General features: G+C 49.2%; 1 protein-coding gene across 1 annotated transcript in view; it reads right to left on the reverse strand.

Annotated features, from left to right (window-relative positions):
- BSN (bassoon presynaptic cytomatrix protein) overlaps window positions 1-20,314 on the reverse strand; it is a gene marked incomplete at its 3' end in the record, with an annotated part of 82,984 nt that overhangs the window by 18,420 nt on the left and 44,250 nt on the right. The window contains exons 2-3 of the mRNA XM_080934775.1: window positions 14,411-14,819; window positions 2,808-3,692 (exon numbers count right to left, since the gene is read on the reverse strand). Of these exons, the coding sequence (XP_080790901.1) occupies window positions 2,808-3,692; window positions 14,411-14,819 (1,294 nt within the window). The remainder of the gene's footprint in view (window positions 1-2,807; window positions 3,693-14,410; window positions 14,820-20,314) is intronic.

Here is a 20,314-nt window from a genome sequence, read left to right on the forward strand (position 1 = left end):
AGGTCAACCCAAGTCTGGGAGATGGGGTAGCATTGCCACCTCTGCTTCCTCACTCCTAAAGCAGGGGGAATCTTTTAGCTCCTGTGACGCAACCCCAACCAAGGAGTGAAAAATAGGGCAGAGGGAAGCGCAAAGTTGTTCAGAGCAACAAGTGACCATTCCCTGAGGTGAGATCAAAGAATGCCCATGGCCTAGTTAAACACCTCAGTGAAGTAATGCTGGTGTGTGGGGGGCGGGGAATGGGGTCACCATGTAACAGCTCCTTCCCACCAGCCATGCATAAGATCCAAGGCAGGTGGACTTGTAGGGGGTTTTAATAAATGTGTGGTTATTTTGCAGCTAAAAGGAAAAGGAAGCAAGGGGTGGGGCTGGGTGGGGCCTAGGGCTATGACCGCTGGACGGAGGGCAGAGACCAGATCCTTGTGACAACAGGGTGTGGGGTTATGGATGCTTGGTGTGTGGAATGGATGCTGAGCTGAAAGGATTTGAGGATGACTGGGCTGCTGGCTTGATCCTTGATGATGGCTAATAGTCAGGGGCATCATGGCTGTTGGTCCACACCTTCCTCAGAGCAGCCATAGCCCTTCTGAGGACAGCGGCTTCAATGGAGCTATTGAAAGAAAGAGGCTTCGGGGATTGTGTGTGTGTGTGTGTGTGTGTGTGTGTGTATGTCCTTCTTGACTACTACTAAAAGCAGCAGGCAGAGGCCAGTGACCTGACTTTGGGAAGAGCTAGGACCAGTACTCCATCAGCCATTTGTTCAGGACCATGGAACCTATGGATGAGGGCTATGGAGGCAAGGAGATAGCTCTGAGGTGAGCATGCGGCTGTAGGGCACGGGAGTGGGTAATGGTGCCTGCTGAGAGGCAGAAGGCCCAGAGTCCAGGGAAGCTAGAACTTAGCTGGTAAAGAGAAATGTAGATTAGAATTCAGAATGGTTTACCTTAAGTCACTACGTGACTGGAACACTTTTATTTGGGCTGATTCAGCATTTCTTGCGGCCTGCCCCAGAGGCTGCCAAAAGGAGCTGTCAGGAACATTTATGATCCTAGATAGACAGTGTCTCTTCCCTCTATGCACATCCTTCTTAACGGGGGGAAAAATGGCCTGAAATGTCTCTTGGGGATACGGGGCTTCCAAACTAGGTTAGCTCAAGTCCACCAGGGCTCACGGCCTTCGGTGTCAGAGCACCTCATCTGACCAGCAGTAAGCTTGTATCTACAGGTGTCTTGGCAAAACAGGCTCTGGATTCTCCCTGATAGATCCTCTGCTGGCTGAGCCAAATGTCCGCTAATGAGCCACTGCTTAGACAAGAAGTAGTGTTGGGCCTGAAAGGTCGTGTGAGTCTCACATAAAGAGGTCATTCATTTTACCCAGGGCTATTCCTCTCGTATGTTGGAAAATATGGCCTGTGGTGGTCAAGTAGTTTTCTTAGCCATACTAGGGTTGATCCTTTTTTTATTTTCTAAAGATTTATTTATTTTATGTATGTGAGTACACTGTAGCTGTCCTCAGACACACCAGAAGAGGGCATGGATCCCATTATAGATGGTTGTGAGCCACCATGTGGTTGCTTGGATTTGAACTCAGGACCTCTGGAAGAGCAGTCAGCGCTCTTAACCACTGTGCCATCTCTGCAGCCCCTAGGCTGGAGTCTTAAGGAGACCTTTGCCAAGGAAGTCAGAAGAAGGTGGCATAGACACCATGGTCATTCCTTGTTCTCTCTCTTGTCCCATCTTGGACTAATGGTGGCTTGTGTCCCCTGTCTCATCAGCCATGCATGACTCAACTGAATATCACACATGGCTTAGTGACTGCTCACATGAAGGGTCCTTGGCCCAGTAATCTGATGTGACATATATCCACTGGCTATGATGAGCCAATCAGATCATGCCTGGACATGCCAAAGGTAGCCATGGTAAAGCCACATAAGTGGTCCTGGGCCAGGGAAGGAAGTAATGGGATTGAGGCATGAGCAGACACAGTCACAAGCCCAGGGTAGTTTGGCTCCGTCTGGGGAGTAGTACCTCTATCCTTCAGACCTTTCCGGGACTCGCAGCTTGACAAGGACTCTAACCTAATACTAGGCCTCTCTCTCCCTTCTACTTGGCTCTGCACAGATCCCAGTCCACATTCCTGGAGTAGGAATAGGAAAGAGTATCTCCATCCCTAGCTTTCCCTCAAACTTTCGGGGGGGGGGCATTTCTGAGCATCCTATCCTCTGGAAGAGCTCAGGACTACCCAGGGGGATACGTGGAGGAAAGGCCAAGGCTTTGACAAGTTAACATGTACACTCATGACCTTAAGAGAGAAGACTGAGACCAGATACCAGCTGCTGGGTTTGAGGCCTGGGTGATAGGGCAGAGCCTATCTCACTGTGAGAAGCCTCAGCCCCCCAGGGCATTGGACCTAGCCTTCTGACGTGGGCCTTCTCTCCCTACTTATGTGAGAGTCATGGATCCAGAGCAGAATGGGACCCCAGAATGAGGTTGGCATTGTTCATCAAGGCTATGCTCTCAGGAGCTGGAAATGAGACAGCCAGTTAAGGCCTCCTAAGCCAGAACTCAGCCACACAGCTCTGGCCAGTCAGTGAGAACCAGTAGTGACCATTACTCCCGTCTACTGTAACAGTTCGCAGTAGGAGGCAGGGTGTTGACTGGTCTGTACCATTTGTTGTAATGTGGCCCTTTGACTGACGCAGCCCCCAATCTCAGTGCCTGTTCCAGCTCCCTTGCCCCTCCTTTCCCAATATTCCCTGCCTCCTCAGCAAAGTTCAAAGGAATATATGCTTGCCCCAGCTCTCTTACCTCCACCAGGTGGGGTGTTGGGTTAAAGCCACACAGGTTGCACACCTGGAGCTTGCAGGCAGTGCAGGTGTTGTAGTTGGCTGGGCCCCTGCTACCCACATTGAGCTCGGCTTGGCACAGTGGGCAGGCAGCCCTTTCCTTCGGCATGGTCTTTGGCTTGGCAGCAGCCTTGGATGCTGCCTGTTGTTCTGCTCTGCCGTGCTTTGGACTGGTGGTTCCTCCAGTTTTTGCCAGGGCTCCAGGCCCTGATCCAGGACCTGTTCTAGCCCCAGGTTCAGTTTTGGCTCCAGGTGCTGGCCCAGGCCCAGGCCCTGAGCCTGGGGGTCTTGGACCCGCCTCCTTGCTGGCATCACTGAAGACAATCTTGGGTGGCCCCTTGCTGGGGGAAGGCTGGCCCTGGGTGTCAGCCTCTGGCTGCACAGACATAAGGGTGCTCGCCTGGGTCAGCAGTGATGCTCCAAGGCCGAAGAGCTTCCCAGTGAGGCCCTCCTGGGTCTGTTCACCAGCACCAAGCCCAGAGGGCACTGTGGTGGCACTTTTGCCCTGGGCCTCTCCTGCAGGTGGCCTGGGCTCAGCTGTGGAAGGCTTGGTAGAGAGAGGGGGCTGAGGAGACACCCTCCCCACCTCTGGAGGGGCAGTTGCCTGGGTAGGCCCAGGCACTGAGGTGGCCCTGGATGCTTCAGCCTGGCGGGGACCAGACTGTGTGGCCCCTGGGCTCCGAGATCTCTCTTGCTCTGGCTTCCCCAGAGGCTGTTTGGCTGGGGAGTGGGCAGGAGACAGAGCCGGGGAATGTAGCTGCTGCTGGCTCTTGGACCGAGGCGCAGTGGTCATATCCATTCCCAGGGCCCTCTGCATCTGACAGTTCAAACAGAGCCACTCCTTCACCTGTGGGAGGAAACAGCAGTCAGCAAGCAGAGTCCTCAGGGTCAGAGTGCACAGGGCTCAGGCAGTTGCAGGGATGGACGGTTCCTGAAGTTATTACCTGCACAATCGGCAGACAGACAGACAGACCCATACTCGTTTGCGTGCACACACCAACACCATGCACAATTTGAAGTGAAGAGTGATATGTGAGAGAGGAAAGCATAAGAAATAAAAAGAAGCCATGATAGGCTGCCTGTCCTGGAAGACCTTACATTCTCACTGACGGGACAGATACATAAGGAAAACTCTCAAGAGCAGACCGAGGAAGCGAGAAGCACAAATGAAATGTGACTGATTTAAGGCTTTGGATTTTCTTTGAATTTGGGGGTTATGCTATTGCTTGCTTTATGGTGTCCCCGGTCAAACCCAGGGCCACACGCACATTGGGCGAGCACCATACCTCCAACCACAAGACAAGGAAAATGGCATAATAATGGGCCAATCAATATATTGATTGATGTTCATGTTCCAAACTTGTAGCTCCTCTTTGACATGAACCTGTACAGGGACGGACGTGTGGCCATGCCGCAGGCAGGTCTGAGTCTTCCACATTGCCTGTGTACTAAAGAACCACAGAACAGAGTTTCCTTTTGCACTTCCAGTCTCATAAGTAGATTCGACCTTTTTTTTTTTTTTTTTTTTTTTGACGAACAAAACCACATATAAATCAGAGAATACCACCCTCAGACTCACACCCCTCTGAGGGCTTTTGCAGCATATGAAGGAAGCCCTTCCCCATGACCTCACTGGTCGGTCACCCCAGCCTTGCTTTCCACCTGGCTCTCTTTCCCTGTCATCTTCCCTTGGCTGTCTCATCACTGACACACCATGGCTCCTGCTATGCTGGGTGATCTTCAAAACTAATGAGGTCCCCAAGGCTGCAATGGGTCTCTGCTGTTGTGGGGCGGCTTGTCAGGTGAGGAGCTTGAGCTCAGGCATCCTATCCTGAAGCCCAAGAGCAGCATCCAAAGATGTGGAAAATATCATATTGTGGTGAGCACCCCCTTGTGCTAAGCACCCCGGAGGGCGTGTTCAGAGGTATTTCTCCTCACAGCAGACGAAACAAAGTCTGAAATGAGTTAACAGTGTGCTCTTGTGGTCACCAGAGCAGAAACTATAGCTACTGACAAGAGCAGCCCTGGCAGCCCCATTTAACTCTTGATTCCCCGGGTTGGGCAGCCTGGAGCCCAGTGCCTGCTAGTCTCACCTCTCTGACGGCCACTCGACGTTGTATAAGCCAAGTTCAGAGTTCAGAATCCATCCCTGCAGACACTAAAATATCAGTCTCCCAGAAGGCCAAACCCAGCTCCAGAATCTAAGACTAGTGAGGCTGAGGCAAGGCAGCGGAGCCTCAAGCTGAGAAATGTTAACCCACCCTGATCCTTTGAAAGTTCAGTGGAACTTTGTTCACACTGGATGGAGAAAGCCACAGGAAAAACTTTCAGCCCCTGGACCCTCCTAGAAAGTTCATTTTAGGTGGGGAGGGGCTTATCAAAGTGGTGTTTTAGGGGCAGGCTGCTTCTGCTTCTCCAATGAGGGACTCTGCAGGGGGATCTTTGTTCTAACAAGGGCCTGTTCTTTGGTCTGGAGTGGTAGCCACCAAACCCATTCCTGTAGTGGTTAGAGGCATAGACCACACCCAATGTTCCAATCCTGTTGTGCACCTATGGTAAGACTTCCTGGGATCTAGGAGGTAACTTTCCTGTTTTGGGACTTTAGGGTGACCCTTCCTTGGGTCTGAACAGAGCTAAACAGAGGTAATTGTTTAAAACTAAATAAATAAAAACCTGTACTAACCACCAGGACCTTCCTTTCCCCAGCCCCTATCACCAAGACTGTGCCATAAACATCTCACCTAAAATAGAACCTCTTCAAGAAATGGCTGAAACCCCCCTCAGTGACTCATCTGCCAGATGGGTGCAGCTATTTCTATCCAGCCTTTTCCAGACGGCGGCGAGGAGCCTTGACCGTGTCCTCCCTCAGCCTCTCCCAGGCTCAGGCAGATAAGACCTTGTTCATGAGGCCTCCCAAGGAGGACCCTGGAAGACCTGGTAGCTCTCTGTAACTTAGTAAGATTTTCTTGTCTGCCTCCTAAAAGGGCCCAGGGCTTTGCCAGGAAAGATCTATCCTAGCCTCTTCTCCCTTCTTCGGGGTCCCTATCATGACATGCTATGGGACTAGAGACACCCCCACCCACCTGTCCACCAGGCACACAGGTACAATGCTGCGGTAGATACTCTGGCCTCAAGACCAGCAGCAGTTTCAGCCTTCCTTAGCTGAATATTGTGATTCTTCATCAGGAGGCTGAACCCAGGAGATGACTGTGACTCTTTGGTGTCTTCTAAGCTGTCCACCAGAATTAGAGGGATTAATTCTTCTACTAGAATGACAGGAAACCCCTTAAGGTCCTGCTGTCCTGATCAGTCACTTGCCCAGGAGATGTGCATATCTCATGCCTCACCAGAGCCAAAAGTAGAGCTGGAGGTACCTTCCTGGGTTGCCCTAAAATAGATGACACTGCCTCTCATCAGACACTTCTTTCCGGAAGGGAAGGCTGCCCCACCATCTCCAAAGGTTGGCAGGACCTTCCATGCATTCCCCAAACCCAGCCCAATGAGTGCCTGAAGACAAGAAGCCTCCGAGTGGTATGCAGGGTCAAGGTAGTTTGGGAGAGGGGAAGCAGAGGCTGCAGGCATGCGGCCTTCCACAGCTTGCCTACTCTACCAGGAATGCGCTGGGGATCTGCAGAGGCGTGGCTCTGAGAGCTCCATCTGAAAGAAGAGTCTCCCATCTGGTCCTTTATTCAAACTGTTTAATGTACAGAAGAGTAGCTAAGTAGCCTCCCAAGACCAGGAGACCAGGCAGCGGGTTCTGTGGACCCTGAGTTAAATAAGGTTCTGAGTGATCCGTTTGCAACAGCCATTCCCTGCTGTTCCTTTTACTGGTGTCTGGGCCAGCAAGGGAAGTAGAGGCATAGCCCCTGAGAAGGGCTTTCACACAGTGCCTCCTGACATAGATATCAGCAGCCCAAGACCCACCAGTCTCAGGCATGGTCCAGGTATATTTGACACACCTGGCCTCACAGGATGGCTCCAGGGAAGAAGGCTGCCGGAAAGCTCTAAGGGCCCCAGAAGAAACAGGTTCTCTGGCCACTTCTCTCCCCTAGGCTCTGCAGCAGAGAACAGCGCTTCAGGTCTCCATCACTTAGCTCACCTTCCTGTGGAGAGCCGCCTGCCTCTGAGCCCTGGTCCTCACTGGGAGAGCAGCATTCAGTGCTGGATCACTCAGTGCTGACATCATGCCTGATACTGAATTCATGCTTTCCATTTTGAACATCACAGGGGTGGCTTATAAATGAGACTCCCCTGCTGCTACCAAAGCCAGAGGTCCCTGGGATGACCCCATGCCAGTATGACTCCGTGCCTTTCTGGGCTGTGAGTCACTGGTCAGGTCTCATTAGGAGGTACAGCACTCCCCTATCCCCTATGATCCCTAGACATCAAGGAGTCTGATGTCTGGGCTGGCCTCGACATTCATATAGCAATAGCGACCACCTGCCTTATCCAACACCCGCTGCTGCCCATCCATTAACACTGTACTTTACTTGTCTGCTGTGATCTCAGCCTATACAGAGGGGCACCTCAGAGCACAACGGGGAAGAACAGATGACCCAGTCAGACATGACCCGTAGAAGAGGCCTGTGCCAACCCAGAGATCTGAGGAGGGCCCTGGGAGTGTGCCCCAAATCTAAGGATAGGGTCTGTAATGGTGGAAAATGGAGTCAGCCCCTGAGGCTGGAAGGCATCACTGGCCTAGAACACTGAGAAGGCTCTGAAAGGTCTCCCTTCCCTCCCAAGCTGATCCTAGGTCTCTTCCCTCTTTCCACTCACCTCTTTCAGTCCCAGAGAGGCTGCACTCCTTGAACTAGCCCCAGCCTCTCTTTCTTAAGTCCCCAGGATCGTTGGAGCTCATCCCTAGCTTCATGTCTCTCCTCGTGCATTTTGTTGATTTCCAGGTCGTCATCTTGGCTCTTCCTTATCAAAAGTCCTTGACTCTTCCCCCCAGACACCACTCACCTGCCTTTCACTGTTACTGCAGATGGTCCACAGTCTCCATGGGCCTGACCCAGCTCTCCAAAGCTCACTGAATGGTACACTTAAACTCTGCAAATGTCAGTTTATGTATATTTTACCTAAAATAACCTACAGTAAATACTGAATCCTACTTATCAGTGATGCCTGCTGACGCGGTCAGTGTGAAGTACTCTGATATCTGCAGCACGCTTTGAAAACCAACAAAGAAATTAGTTGAATGGACAGATGACCAGACAGAAGGATGGACAGGCAGACAGAGATATGAGAAAGTCAGGAGAAATCCAGGCATGGTGGTGCATTCTCTAATCCCAGCACTCGGGAGGTGGAGGCAGGCAGAGGCTAGCCTGGTCTACATAGTGGGTCGAGGACAGTCAGGACTACATAGTGAGATCCTGACTCAAATAGCCAAAAAGTCAAAGCAAACCAAACCAAACCAAATAAGAAAACACTCCCCCAAACAAAAACAAATGAACAAAAAACCCAGGAGTGTCACAGGCTAATTAAAGATTTAGGTAATGGATCTGGGAGTTTTCCTTCTACAATTCTTCCAACTTTTCTGTGGGTTTAGATTTTTCCATGATACAGTATTAGGGAATATTCTCTACTGAGATCTACCAGAGCTGGGGCTCCTCCGATGCTCTCGTGTCTTTTGGTTGGATTGTAGGGTTTGCTGAATAGATCAACTCCTTGCTAGGTATATGTTTGGCAAATATTTTCTCTCAAACATCTTAAATTTTCATGCAGTCTAATCTGTCTTTGCCTCTGTTGACTGTGCCTTAGATAAGAAACCATACACAAGTCCAAAGTTGGAAGGACTTGTCTTTTACTTCTTCGTAAGAGCTTTCCAGCATTATCTTGTATGTGGAAAGGTCTCGTTCAGTCTGGGTTAATGATTATGTATGATGCTGTGAGGGCCCAGTTTTATTCTTTTGCTTATGGAGACCCAGCCTTCCCAGCATCACTTGGCTTTCTCCATTCAAAGTTCTTGTACTTCTTGACAAAGTTCATTGTACCTTGAGCTGGGAGTGTAACTTAATAGCAGAATACTTAGTAGCTAGGCCCTGGGTTGAATCCCAGAAATACACACACACACTCGACACAGAAACAGACACACACATATAATCATGTAAATGTATATGTAAAATTTGGGAATTTTCTTTCTTTCTTTCTTTTGTTTTTTTAACTACAGGGTTTCTTTGAATAATAGACCCGCTGTCCTGGAACTAACTTTGTAGACCAGGCTGGTTTAGAACTCACAATGGTGGGGTTAAAGATATGCATCGCTGTGCCTAGCTTGATTTTATGTATTTGTTTATTTTTTTTTTTTTGAGTCATGGTCTCACTTTTTCTTGTTTAATACCCGTGGAGGCCAGAAGAGGGCATCGAATCTCCAGGAGCAGGAGTTACAGGCGGTTGTGTCCCCTGCTGTGAGTACTAGGAACTGAACTCTGATCCTCTAGAAGAGCAGCAAAGTGCTCTCTAGCTCCCTCCAACTTGTTGTTGTTGTTGTTGTTTTGTTTTGTTTTTTAGTGTCAAGGTTGTTTGACTATGGGGGGTTATTTGTGTGTGCCTCTGTGGGCATGCATCATAGCTTTTGTGTGTGGGTCAAAGTACACCTTGCAAGAGCCAGGTCTCTTCTACCATGTAGATCCTGGGAGTTGAACTTGGTTCATCAGGTTTGGCAGCAAGCACCTTTACCCACTGAACCCTCTCACCACCCCTTTTCTTGGCTATCTTTACTCCACTGTCTTCATCCTGTTTCCTTTGACTTTACATATAGAAAATATGAGTTTTAGGGATAAACTCTGTGTTTTCTGCTCTGGATTACTTTCCCATTCATGTTCAGTTGGTGCCTAGCCCTCTTCTGTGGCTAGGGCTAGCACTCCATGCCTGATGGCTTTGGCCATGAAACAGCCCATACTGTAGCATTCTTGTGTCTCCTGTGTCTCCAGTGGGTCTGCTGGGTCCTATAGATCCAACTGAGGCCCTGTCTCCTGAAGGCAGTCAACCTGTGGCCATGTTCTAGCAACAGGGCTGGCTGCCTAAGAGCTCACAGAAGCTTGGGGGAATTTTTCCTACGAACTGGAAGGTTTTGTTGTTGTTTTTCTTTTTTTTTTAATCAAGGTGGCAAACTGCCGGAGGACTAGGCACATGGTGGTTAAGATCCCTTTCCTACCCCTGCCTGCCTGGAGGTCCACTTCTACTTTATTTAGGGCTAGAGGGGAGGTTACAGCCATCTCCTCCTGGAGGAGGACTCATCCCATGCCCTTAGGACACCTGCTCCTCATTTGAATCTGGCCCAAGCAGCAGTGTGGCCAGGAGGGGGCAGAGGAAAGGGCTGCTGGCTAGGGCTGCAGGCTCTGTGCTGCTCAGAGCCCCACCCCCGGGCCATCTGGTGCCCTGGTCCTTGCTGGAAAGGAGTGGGATGCAGGCATTAGAGGGAGAGGCTTAGACCATTGCGTTGGCTCCCTTCCTTCTTTGCACACCTCACCTTGGGTAAGCATCTAAGCCCAAGGCTTGCCATCAGGGTAGGAGTCGGGGACCATACCTGTCTTGGCCTCAGCAACATCTAAACCTGGAATAGATATGGTCCTGATCATACTCGCTCCTTTTTTAGTATGTTCTTTAAAATTTCAAACATCTTTTTTATTTACTCTCTCTGTCTCTCTCTCTCTCTTTCTCTCTCTGAATATATCTATGTGTGGTGTGTATGCATGTGTGTGTATATGTCTGTGTCTCTGTGTCTGTCTGTGTGTATGTGTGTCTGTCTGTCTGTCTCTGCGTTTATGTGTGTCAGTCTGTGTGTGTATGTGTCTGCCTATATGTGTGTGTGTGTGTGTGTCTGTCTCTGCATTTATGTGTCTGTGTGTGTATGTGTCTGCCTGTGTGTGTGTATGTGTCTGTCTCTGCATTTATGTGTGTCTGTGTGTGTGTGTGTGTGTGTGTGTGTGTGTGTGTGTGTTGTGCATCTGTGTGTATATGTGTCTTGTCACAGCATGTGTTTGGAGATCAAAGAATAACTTCTGTCCTTCCACCATGCAGATCCTGGGGGTTGAACTCAGGTTGTCAGGCTTGGCATTAAGTGCTTTTACCTGCTGGGCCATCTCATCAGCCTGGTAATTTTCTCAAATGGAGCTTTGAAGTGAATCTATCTCTGGGCCAGCCAGGGTAAAACAGAGATACCTGTCTCGGTGGGGATAGCAACCCTCATACTCCTCATAGGAGAAGAACATGGCAGGTCCAGATTGTGGCTACCTAGAGGAAGCTCTCCCTCAGACTGTCAGGACAGATGAAGGCAACATGGACCTCTTCCTATGGCAGATGACTGGTAAGCCTGCCAACCAGCCTGACTGGACCTGCAGCATTGTCAAAGCCGTGGAGGTTGATCTTTGGGCACCTGCTTCTAGGGAGAGACACAGAGAAGTGCTTCCCCACTTCAGCATGGAATGTCAGCATCTCGGCTTCTGGCTACCAATGTGATATCACAACGGTTTCTTGTGTGTAGTAAAAACAGAACTGGTGCCAGAATGAAACCCTCTACATGGTCTTTTGGCACAGTTCTTAACAGGTAAAATCTGTAATTATAAAAGGGAATTTTAAAAAGATTTATTTATTTTATGTATGTGAGTACACTGTCACTGTCCTCAGACACACCAGAAGAGGCATCAGATCCCATTAGAAATGGTTGTGAGCCACCATGTAGTCACTGGGAATTGAATTCAGGGTCTCTGGAAGAATAGTCAGTTTTCTTAACCACTGAGCCATCTCTCCAGCCTTAGAAACAATTTATTTTTATTTCATGTTATTTTTGCTTGTATGCACTTAAGTGCACCATGTGTTTGCAATATCCATGAAGGCCGGAAGAGGACACTAGATTCCCTAGGAACTGGAATTATAGATGGCCGTGAGCTGCCTTGTGGGTACTTGGGAACTGAACTCAGGTCCTCTGCTCTTGTGTCAAGTAGAGAGTGCTTCTAACTGTTAAACCATCTCTCCAGCCCTCAGGTGAGAGGCTTTACCTGAACTGAACTGAAAAATAGATCCAAGGAGACATGACCTTCTTCCAGAGGAATGACTAACCTGGACTGAGTTAGAGGCATACAAAAAAGAAGTGTTTTCCAGGGCAGATTAGACAGATGGTGAGCAAAGCCTGTAGAGTTGTTTCCTCTTCATATTAAGGTGGGACCGGGGAGGTGACTCTGCTCTCAGAATGTGACAAAGGGCAATGGCACCAATTTGAACATGATGCTTTGCCACTCCTCCGGAAAATGTGCCAAGGTCTAGCTTTCCCTGACAGAAACACCCCTGAAAGCCAGCTCCAGGAAAGCAAAGATTCTGTCCGGAGGCCCCAGCAAAATAGGACGTCGGTGGGCACGGGCCTGTAGAGCAGACTGAGACGGCAGTTTTCAAATGTGCTGCAGAACAGGAGCTTCTCCCGTGCTCTGTAGACGCAAGCCTGGGGAAGGCTGTCGGCTTCCATCACTGTCTTAGAGCTCTGGATGCCCCAAGGAGGCCTAAAACTCATGCTAAAAGACCACCTGATTTGTCCAGCCCAGCATTTGTTTGAAGTATTTGGCCAAGAGGTTTCCTCTCCACCAAACACTGTCTATTTGCAGTAAGCCTGAGGCCCTCTTTCCTCCTGGCCCTGAGCCTCAGCTTCCGCCCAGCACAACGAGGCAGATGGACCGAGTACCTCCAGGTCCTCCTACTCTGCTGTTTTTCTAGGCACAGTCAAAGGCTGGCTCCCTTCCCATCTCTCTAAAGGTTCTGGGCTTGAAGGAGGCAGGAGGCTAAGGCTGTGGCATAAGAGGTGCTGCGATACCTACCACATGCGGTTCTTTCTTCTCACCCACCCCACCTAGGGCTGCAGCACAAGTGAGCATCTCATGGAGTCGGAATTCCAGAGGGTTCACGATGAGGGCCCATCCCACAGAAACATGGGCCATCCGCCAAGTCTCCCTGATCCTAGGAGGCCAGGAGCTTGTGGCTTCTCAGTTGGTAGGATCAAACAGGTGAGCTTTTGATCACACTGTTCCCAATATGGAACAGCTAACACTTACTTAACTGATCGGTGCAGGGATGGGTCTGTTTCTAATCACAGATGCAGTAATCACGAGCGTACTCGCCTCCTCAGGAAGCCTCCACATTCCAGGAGCAACTCCAAATGCACTGAGTCATCGCCCCACACCAACAGCTCCTTCCTCGGAATCTCACACGTACCTCTCAAAAAACCACACATCCCACACCCACAGCACCTCACTTTGGCATATATAGACCCTGACCTGTTAACAGTTATTCTCACTTATCCCCCTCCCACATGGTCCAAACAACTCCAACTGCTGATAAATCCCAGAGGCTGCCACAGTAGCTACTCTTCATCCTGTCCAAGGCACAGTCTTTTGGGGGTGGGGGGAGCTGAGACTTCTATGGGTCACCCTGTAGAAATACAAAGATGCCAGAAAACCTATTCATTGTATTTCAAAAGTCTGGCCCCCAACTTAGCTAACACATGGGAGCATCCAGCCTCTGGGTTACCAAAGGGAGCCCACAAAAGCTCTGTTAGGTATCTCCCTCCAACACAGAGCATCTTGAACAAAGCCATGATAAAAACGTGGATCGACAGTTTGGGACAAAAAGAGACTAAACTCATGGAGAGAGTCCTGTAGCATAGCCCTCTGTGAGAATAGGATGTGGATACCCTTGTGAATACCTGGTCTCTACCAGAAAATGGGGAAGGACAGTCTAGTCCACCACCTTAGGCCTTCCCTCCCCAATAACTGCAACCGAACCCAGAAAGAAACTATTCAGACCCCTGCTCGAAGTCAGTTCCCATGTCCTCCTAGAAATCCGGTCCTCTTAATGAGTATCCCTCTACAAAACTGTCAAGGAGAGAGGCAGGCCCAGAGCTAGGGAAGCTGGCCTGCCCCCAGATGCATGTGTGGTCATCTCTAATGGAGGAATCTATAGAAAAAGTTGTCCTTTCCTTCTGAGACTCTTAAGTTTGTGGGTTGTATTGGTTTATTGATACAGGGTTTCTCTGCGTAGCCCTGGCTGTCCTGTAACTCACTCTGTAGACCAGGCTGGCCTCTAACTCAGAGATCTGCCTGTTTCTGTCCCCTGAGTGCTGGGACTAAAGGTGTGGGCCACCACCACTAGGTTAAAAGTATTTATTTTATTTTTACGAGTATGGGTGTTTTCCTGCATAGATGTCTCTGTGCACCCTGTGTGGAGAGGACATTGGAGTCCCTAGGACGGGAGTTACAGATGATTGTGAGCCATTTTGTGGGTGCTAGGAACTGGACCTCAGTTCTCTGAAAGAACAGGTGGTGTTCTTAACTGCTGAGCTATTGCTCTAGCCCCTTCTAAGTTTTTAGGGTGCAGGAATCTCTCAGGAAACCTGGGGCCAGATCTTGTTCTCTGATTCCACATCCCGGAACCACTGCCACTACCCCCATCATGGGAGTTCCCAGGCTCGGGTGGGTAAGGGAGATAGTCATGTTCAGGGTTGGCAGAAGGAAGGGAAGGAAGCAGAGTAGAGGTGCTGATGAGGCAGTGGTCAAACGCAGGTGGTGCCGAGGTCCTTACCTGGGTGAGATGAGGGTTGGGGTTGAACCCACACTGGTTGCAGACCTTGTTGTGACACTGGGTGCAGGTGTTGAAGTTTGGCTGGCTGGAGGTTGACGTGAGGTCCGATGTCTTGCATATTGGACACAGGGTGCTGCTGGGAAGAGGAGCGATCTGGGGGACGGAATAGGGGGATGTGGGGGTGCTGCCTCTGTCCGGTGACACGGAGGGGGACCGTCCTGATCTCTGTGCCCTGCTGTCTACCTGCAGTGTCCTGCGGGGACCTTCGGCCTCCTGGCCTGATAGGCCTTGGGCCCTTGTCTCCCGGGGGCTCTCTCGGCCAGGAGCAGTAGTAGAAGCTTGCTTTGGGGTTGGAGAAGTTGCTCTCTGGCTACCCAGGGGCTCCTTGGGGTCCAGTCTCCGGGAAACACTGAAATGACATTTAAAATGGTTGTTAGAGACACATCTTACAGAAGTAGCTTACATAAGTCCCTTCCAACCTGGAGTGGCCCCAGACCCCATCACTGTCCTTTCTCTTGCATGGTGACATCATCTCAGTTGCCATTAACTGTACTCTGTGCTCAAGCCCTGACAAGCTTCTCGGCAGCAGGCCACATAGCAGATTGAGAACAAGCCAGTGATCTAGTAGTGCATCTAATGTGGGTGGGCCTCTTTGTCTCATGGAGCCCAGGCTGGCCTTAACCTCATTCTGTGGCTAAAAATGACCCTGAATTTCTGATTCCCCTGTCTCTACTTCTAAAGAGAGACACCACTATGCCCAATTTACACGTGCTGAGGATCAAACCCAGGCTCTGTGTATGTTGGGCAAGGATTCTATCAACTGAGCTACATTCCTAGCCCTAGGACTGCACCTTTGAGCTAAATTTTCATTTATGAGTATTGGTGTTTTTCTTGAATGTATATATGTCTGTGTACTACTTGTAGAGAGTGTCCTTAGAGGCCAGAAGAGGGCACTGGATTCCTTGGCTGTGAGCAGTCATGTGGGTAGTAGGAATCAAATCCATGTCCTCTGGAAAGGCAGTCAGTGCTCATAACAGATGTGTTGGTTTGAATAAGAATGGCCACATAGGCTTCTATTTTTAAATACTTAGCCACCAGGGAGTAGCACTATTTGAAAGGATTAGAAGGATTAAGAGGCATGGCTTTGTTGGAGGGAGTGTGTCACTGAGGGTGGGCTTTGAGGTTTCAAAAGCCCATGCCAAGCCCAGAGTTTCTCTCTCTGTCTGCAGATCAGGATGTTGCTCTCAGATCCTTCTTCAGCACCTGCCTCCAAGCTGCTATGCATCCAGCCATGATAATGGACTAACCCTCTGAAACTATAAGCCAGCTCCAATTAAATGTCTTCATTTATAATAGTCTCATGGCCATGATGTCTCTTCACAGCAAAAGAAGTGACTGAGACAGGAGAGCCATCTCCAGCCAGGGACAAGCCTGTTAAGAAGCCTCTGAGTGATACTGATGTCCTGTCCCACCTACTGACTTCTGGAGATCCTGCAGCAAGCCTGGTGCCCAACCGAGTCTCAGAAGGTGGGATGCAAGGCTATTCTTTTCACTGGAGTAAGGCTAGATGGGGCTTTAGGTCTAACCCTTGAGAGAGCTCTGAAGGAGGCCCAATGTGCCTGGCATCATGTCCATCCCAGAACGACCTGTCTGCAGAGCTGGGTAGACCCATGAGGTAAAAGAAACATTCAGGCTAAAATCCAATTCTCTGAGATCTTTCTGTGAACCAACTTAAGTTTGTCTCTGATAATTTATGTCTTTCCCAGGCTAAATGAAAAAAGCCAAAGACCAAGTTTCCTGTTGCTTTCCGGAATATTCTAGACAGGCTTTGGCCTGTATTCCTTGGGTGGCTGCTGACAGCCACAGGACAGACCAGGTTTGCGGAGACACTGGAAAAGTTTCATTTCTGTGATCCACGCTGGCCTCAAATTCATGGCTTTATTTCCCACTGTGATTACAGGTGTGATCTACAGGACCTGTGACCAGCTCAAAGTGACTTTGAACTCAATGTAGTATCACAAGTTAGGAGTTCTTTAGAAATGTTGATCATACTGAGAGCCTGGCACAAATTGGCACAAACCTGGGGAAAAGCCTGTGGCTGGTTTGCTCCCTACTGCACACCAGGGCCCTGCACTATTCGTCACACAGTGAATATTCAGTGGACGAACAAAAATGAACGGAAGGATTCGTGAAGAGTTTGGTGAGCTCAGAAAGCAGGGCCCAATCAATCATCGACACTGTCCGCTTATGAACATTCCATAAGGAGTTTGCTTAGTAACCGACTCACAGATTAGCGATGGAGACGTAGATTCTAACAACAGGCTTCCTTTTCTGTTTGTCTTTCTTTCAGTTGTTCACACTGACCTTTGTATCTGTTGTAGGTCGTTTGGCCTGGTTTTGATCCTATCTAACCTTCAGATTACGAGCAACACGCAATAGCATTCAGCTAAGAAGAGTTATGAATTCAGGCCAACACAAAAGTCCAAGCTTATTTCAAACATTATGAGATTTCCGTTTGTGATTGGGGTGGGAGCACTCGACTGTTTGGTTCCTGACTGAACTTTTTTTTGATGGCAACAACATATGGCAATGTTAAAGGGTGGGACGCACCTGAGGCTCTTAAATTCCTACAAGGCAGGTCAAGTCTCCAGGTGCGCACGTGGTTCCTCTTTACACATATACATATTTTATAAGTCTTCTTATATTCTTTATGAATACCTACTCAATATTTAATTAAAATGAATTTTTCAAAAAGCAAATCAGACAGGAATCTAATCCTCAGTCTAGATTAGAGACAGATGTGCAAACAAATCACTGCCAGACACACTGCCAATGGTCACAAGGAAGGTGAGGAGACCTCTACACTAAAGGACAAGCTGCTTTCCTGTAGGCGGATGAGGAAGCTGGACTTAAGGAAGGCTCAGAGGGCTGTCAGAGGATGCTCAGCACAGGCGGGCAAAGAAAGACACAAGAGTGTCATGTGCAAACCATTATCACTCCCATTGCCTAGAGCTGCTCCTGACAGCATCTTTGAATTACCTGAATTCGTTGGGAAGCTCAAACGGAACATGGGGAGGGCTGGAACAACAGGGCCTTTAAGGTTTCCCAAGAGAGGCACATTTGGGCTCTGTGCCAGAGAAGATGCTGGTGGTAGGGAATCCAGAGGAGGTGATCTATAGAATTAGAGGGGGAATGATCCAACAAGAGACATTGCTGCTTTGACCTCACATGGGGATTACAGAGGAGGAAGCCAGTCAGGGCTGGGGAGTGCAAAAGCAAACCCCAAACTTTGGATTTGGTTGTGTTGAAGATTGTGGGGAGCAGGAGAAAACTTGCAAGTTAGATCTAGATACTTTTATTATGAGAGAGTGAGTTCAGGTCACAGGCAATTAATTCTCAGGAATAGAGGTCACCCAGAGAGTAGTGGCCCAGGAATGCATGCAGGGTCCAACAGCATTCATGGGCTCAGAGAAAGCCCAGAAAGAAGACAGGAGAAAATGACCCCATACAGCTGGACTTAGTGACATACATCTTTAATCCCAGCACCCTGGAGGCAGAGGCAGGTGGATGACTGTGAATTTAAGGCCAGTCTGGTATAGAGAGAGAGAGAGTTCTAGGACAGCCAGGGCTACAAAGTGAGACCATATGTTGGGAAAAAGAAAGAAGGAAGGAAATGACCCACGGGGTTAGAGAGGCTCCCATACTGGAGAGCAGCCAACACTGAATGTGGGGAGAGCAGGAACAAAGTCGATCTGAGTCTGTTCACTTGAGGCTGAGTTGCAGAGGAAAATGGCCGCCGCCCCTATGAAGCCCATAGCATGAAAGCCCAGGCTCTCCCCAAACCCTGTACAGTTCCTACTCCTGCTTAACAAAAGTCGCACCATGATGGAACTCAAGAGTCATGGCTATCCGGACACAGATCCCAAGACAATTCAAGTGGAAGGGAGAGTCTAAGGACAGAGGAGGCATGACCTCTAAGAGACCTGCCCTCACTTAAAAATGTCTCCATCAAAACATGCTTGCTGGAAGCAAGGAAAGAGAAAAGGAGAAATCCACATGAAAGACCATCCTGTCCCACGTGGTCACAGGACACCGGTGAAGCCTCCAAGCCTTAGGGATTAGGACAAAGAGAAAGGTAAAGAGGCAGCTACTTCCATAAAGAAACAAAGGTGCAGAGGGGCAGGCTGGAGAGAGGGCCAGTATGAAGGGGTGGCTGGAAGCCAACAGAGGAACTAAAAACACAAGCTTTTCTCTTTCTTCTTTTTTAAAAATATTTTTATTTTATGTGTATGAGCTTTTTGTCTGCATGCATGTATATGTACTGTGTGCATGTCTGGTGCCCAAGAAGGCCAGAAGAGGTCATGAGATCCCCTGAAACTGTAGTAAAGGATGGTTGTGAGCCACCGTGTGGGTACTAGGAACAAAACCTGGGTCTTCTGCAAGAGTAGCAAAAACTCTTAATCACCGAGTCATCCTTACAGTTACAACAGATAAATGCATTTTAAAGACGGCAAAGAAAAGCCAAGGATATGAAAAACGCTCAATTTCTATAGGCTTGCCTTCCTTTCAACATTTAGGGCTATTAACTGCTCACAGATATTGTTAGCCCAATCCTGTTTGCCAAGGCAGGAAGGAACCCTTGGCTTCTTTCAGGAAGGGTGCAAAGCCAAACAGCCTGGCTTTCCCTCACCAGCCCTAAGAAGCTCTGCGGCTTTCTGTCCATTCCATGCCACCATTAGGAGACATATCCACAGTGCATTGGTCAGGGAGGCAAACAACTAATTTGTGTGAACAGCTAAAAAATGCAATAGACACCAGGTCACAGCAGGGGGACTTGGGGAGGAGGTGGCTGCCTGGTCCATGGTGAGAAGCAGCCAGGAGCTGCTCTGCATATGGTCAGTACGGAGGCTGACCATATGCACTGTTAGCACTGGAGGCTATGGGAAAGAAATGCAGGTGAAGGTGGAGCCAGAGGGAAACCATGCTGTGGGCTCCACGTGGTGGCATTTACAGCATGCCCCTACCTTCTCCAGGTGAGCATTTGAAAGAGAAATGACTCATGTTAATAAGCCATCTCTGTCTGTCAGGAGGGGAGGGACCTTAAGGACACTCTAAGTCAGAGCAGCCGGAAGAGCCCCCCACAGCTTCAAATAAGGCTTTCAAAAATTCATGGCTGACCTTTCAGTAATGGGCAAACACTGTGGGAGGACCCCCACCTTTGGGGGCCATCCCAGTGTTCTCTGGGCACGCCCGCAGAGAAGCAGAGGCTGTGCAGTGGTGGGCACAGCTCCTGGATCCTGCAGTCCCTCCCCCAGGAGTGGATTCCAGGTTCCACACAGAAAGCGCACCCTTAGTCAGTCTTTAGGCCAGAGGCCTCCTGCATCTTTGTGATCATGTGATCCTGTCAGTAATGTTTTTGCATTCTCAACACATAGACACTTATCTACAATTATTGATAAATTCACCCCCTCATACCATAGGAAGGTTTTAGAGGATGGTTGATAGAAAATATACATAAGAGGGCTGGAAATGCAGTTCAGCTGGTGGCTGTCACCTCAATACTCTGTGGGTAGCAGCAGGAAGATCTGAAGGTCAAGCTCACCCCTGGCTACATGGATGACTTGAGACTAGCTAGCCTGGGCTAGAAAAAGAGGGGACATAAATAGTTTTCATATTTTCTACTTTGTTCCACCTCCTACCCAACATGTGCCCTAGTTTAGAAGCCACCACTAAAGAAATTCGTAAACGCCCAATCTCCAGTCTTTTTTTAAGACTGTATTTTTAGGTAGGTAGAGGTGTATGTGTGTGTGAGACTGTGTGTGCACGCATGCGCATGTGTGTTGGATGCAGTACTTTCAGTGGCCAGACGTGTGACGCTTTGAATAATGGCCCCCATGGGATCAT

Source organism: Micromys minutus (assembly GCF_963924665.1).
Source record: "Micromys minutus genome assembly, chromosome: 21".
Taxonomy (NCBI): Eukaryota; Metazoa; Chordata; class Mammalia; order Rodentia; family Muridae; genus Micromys; species Micromys minutus.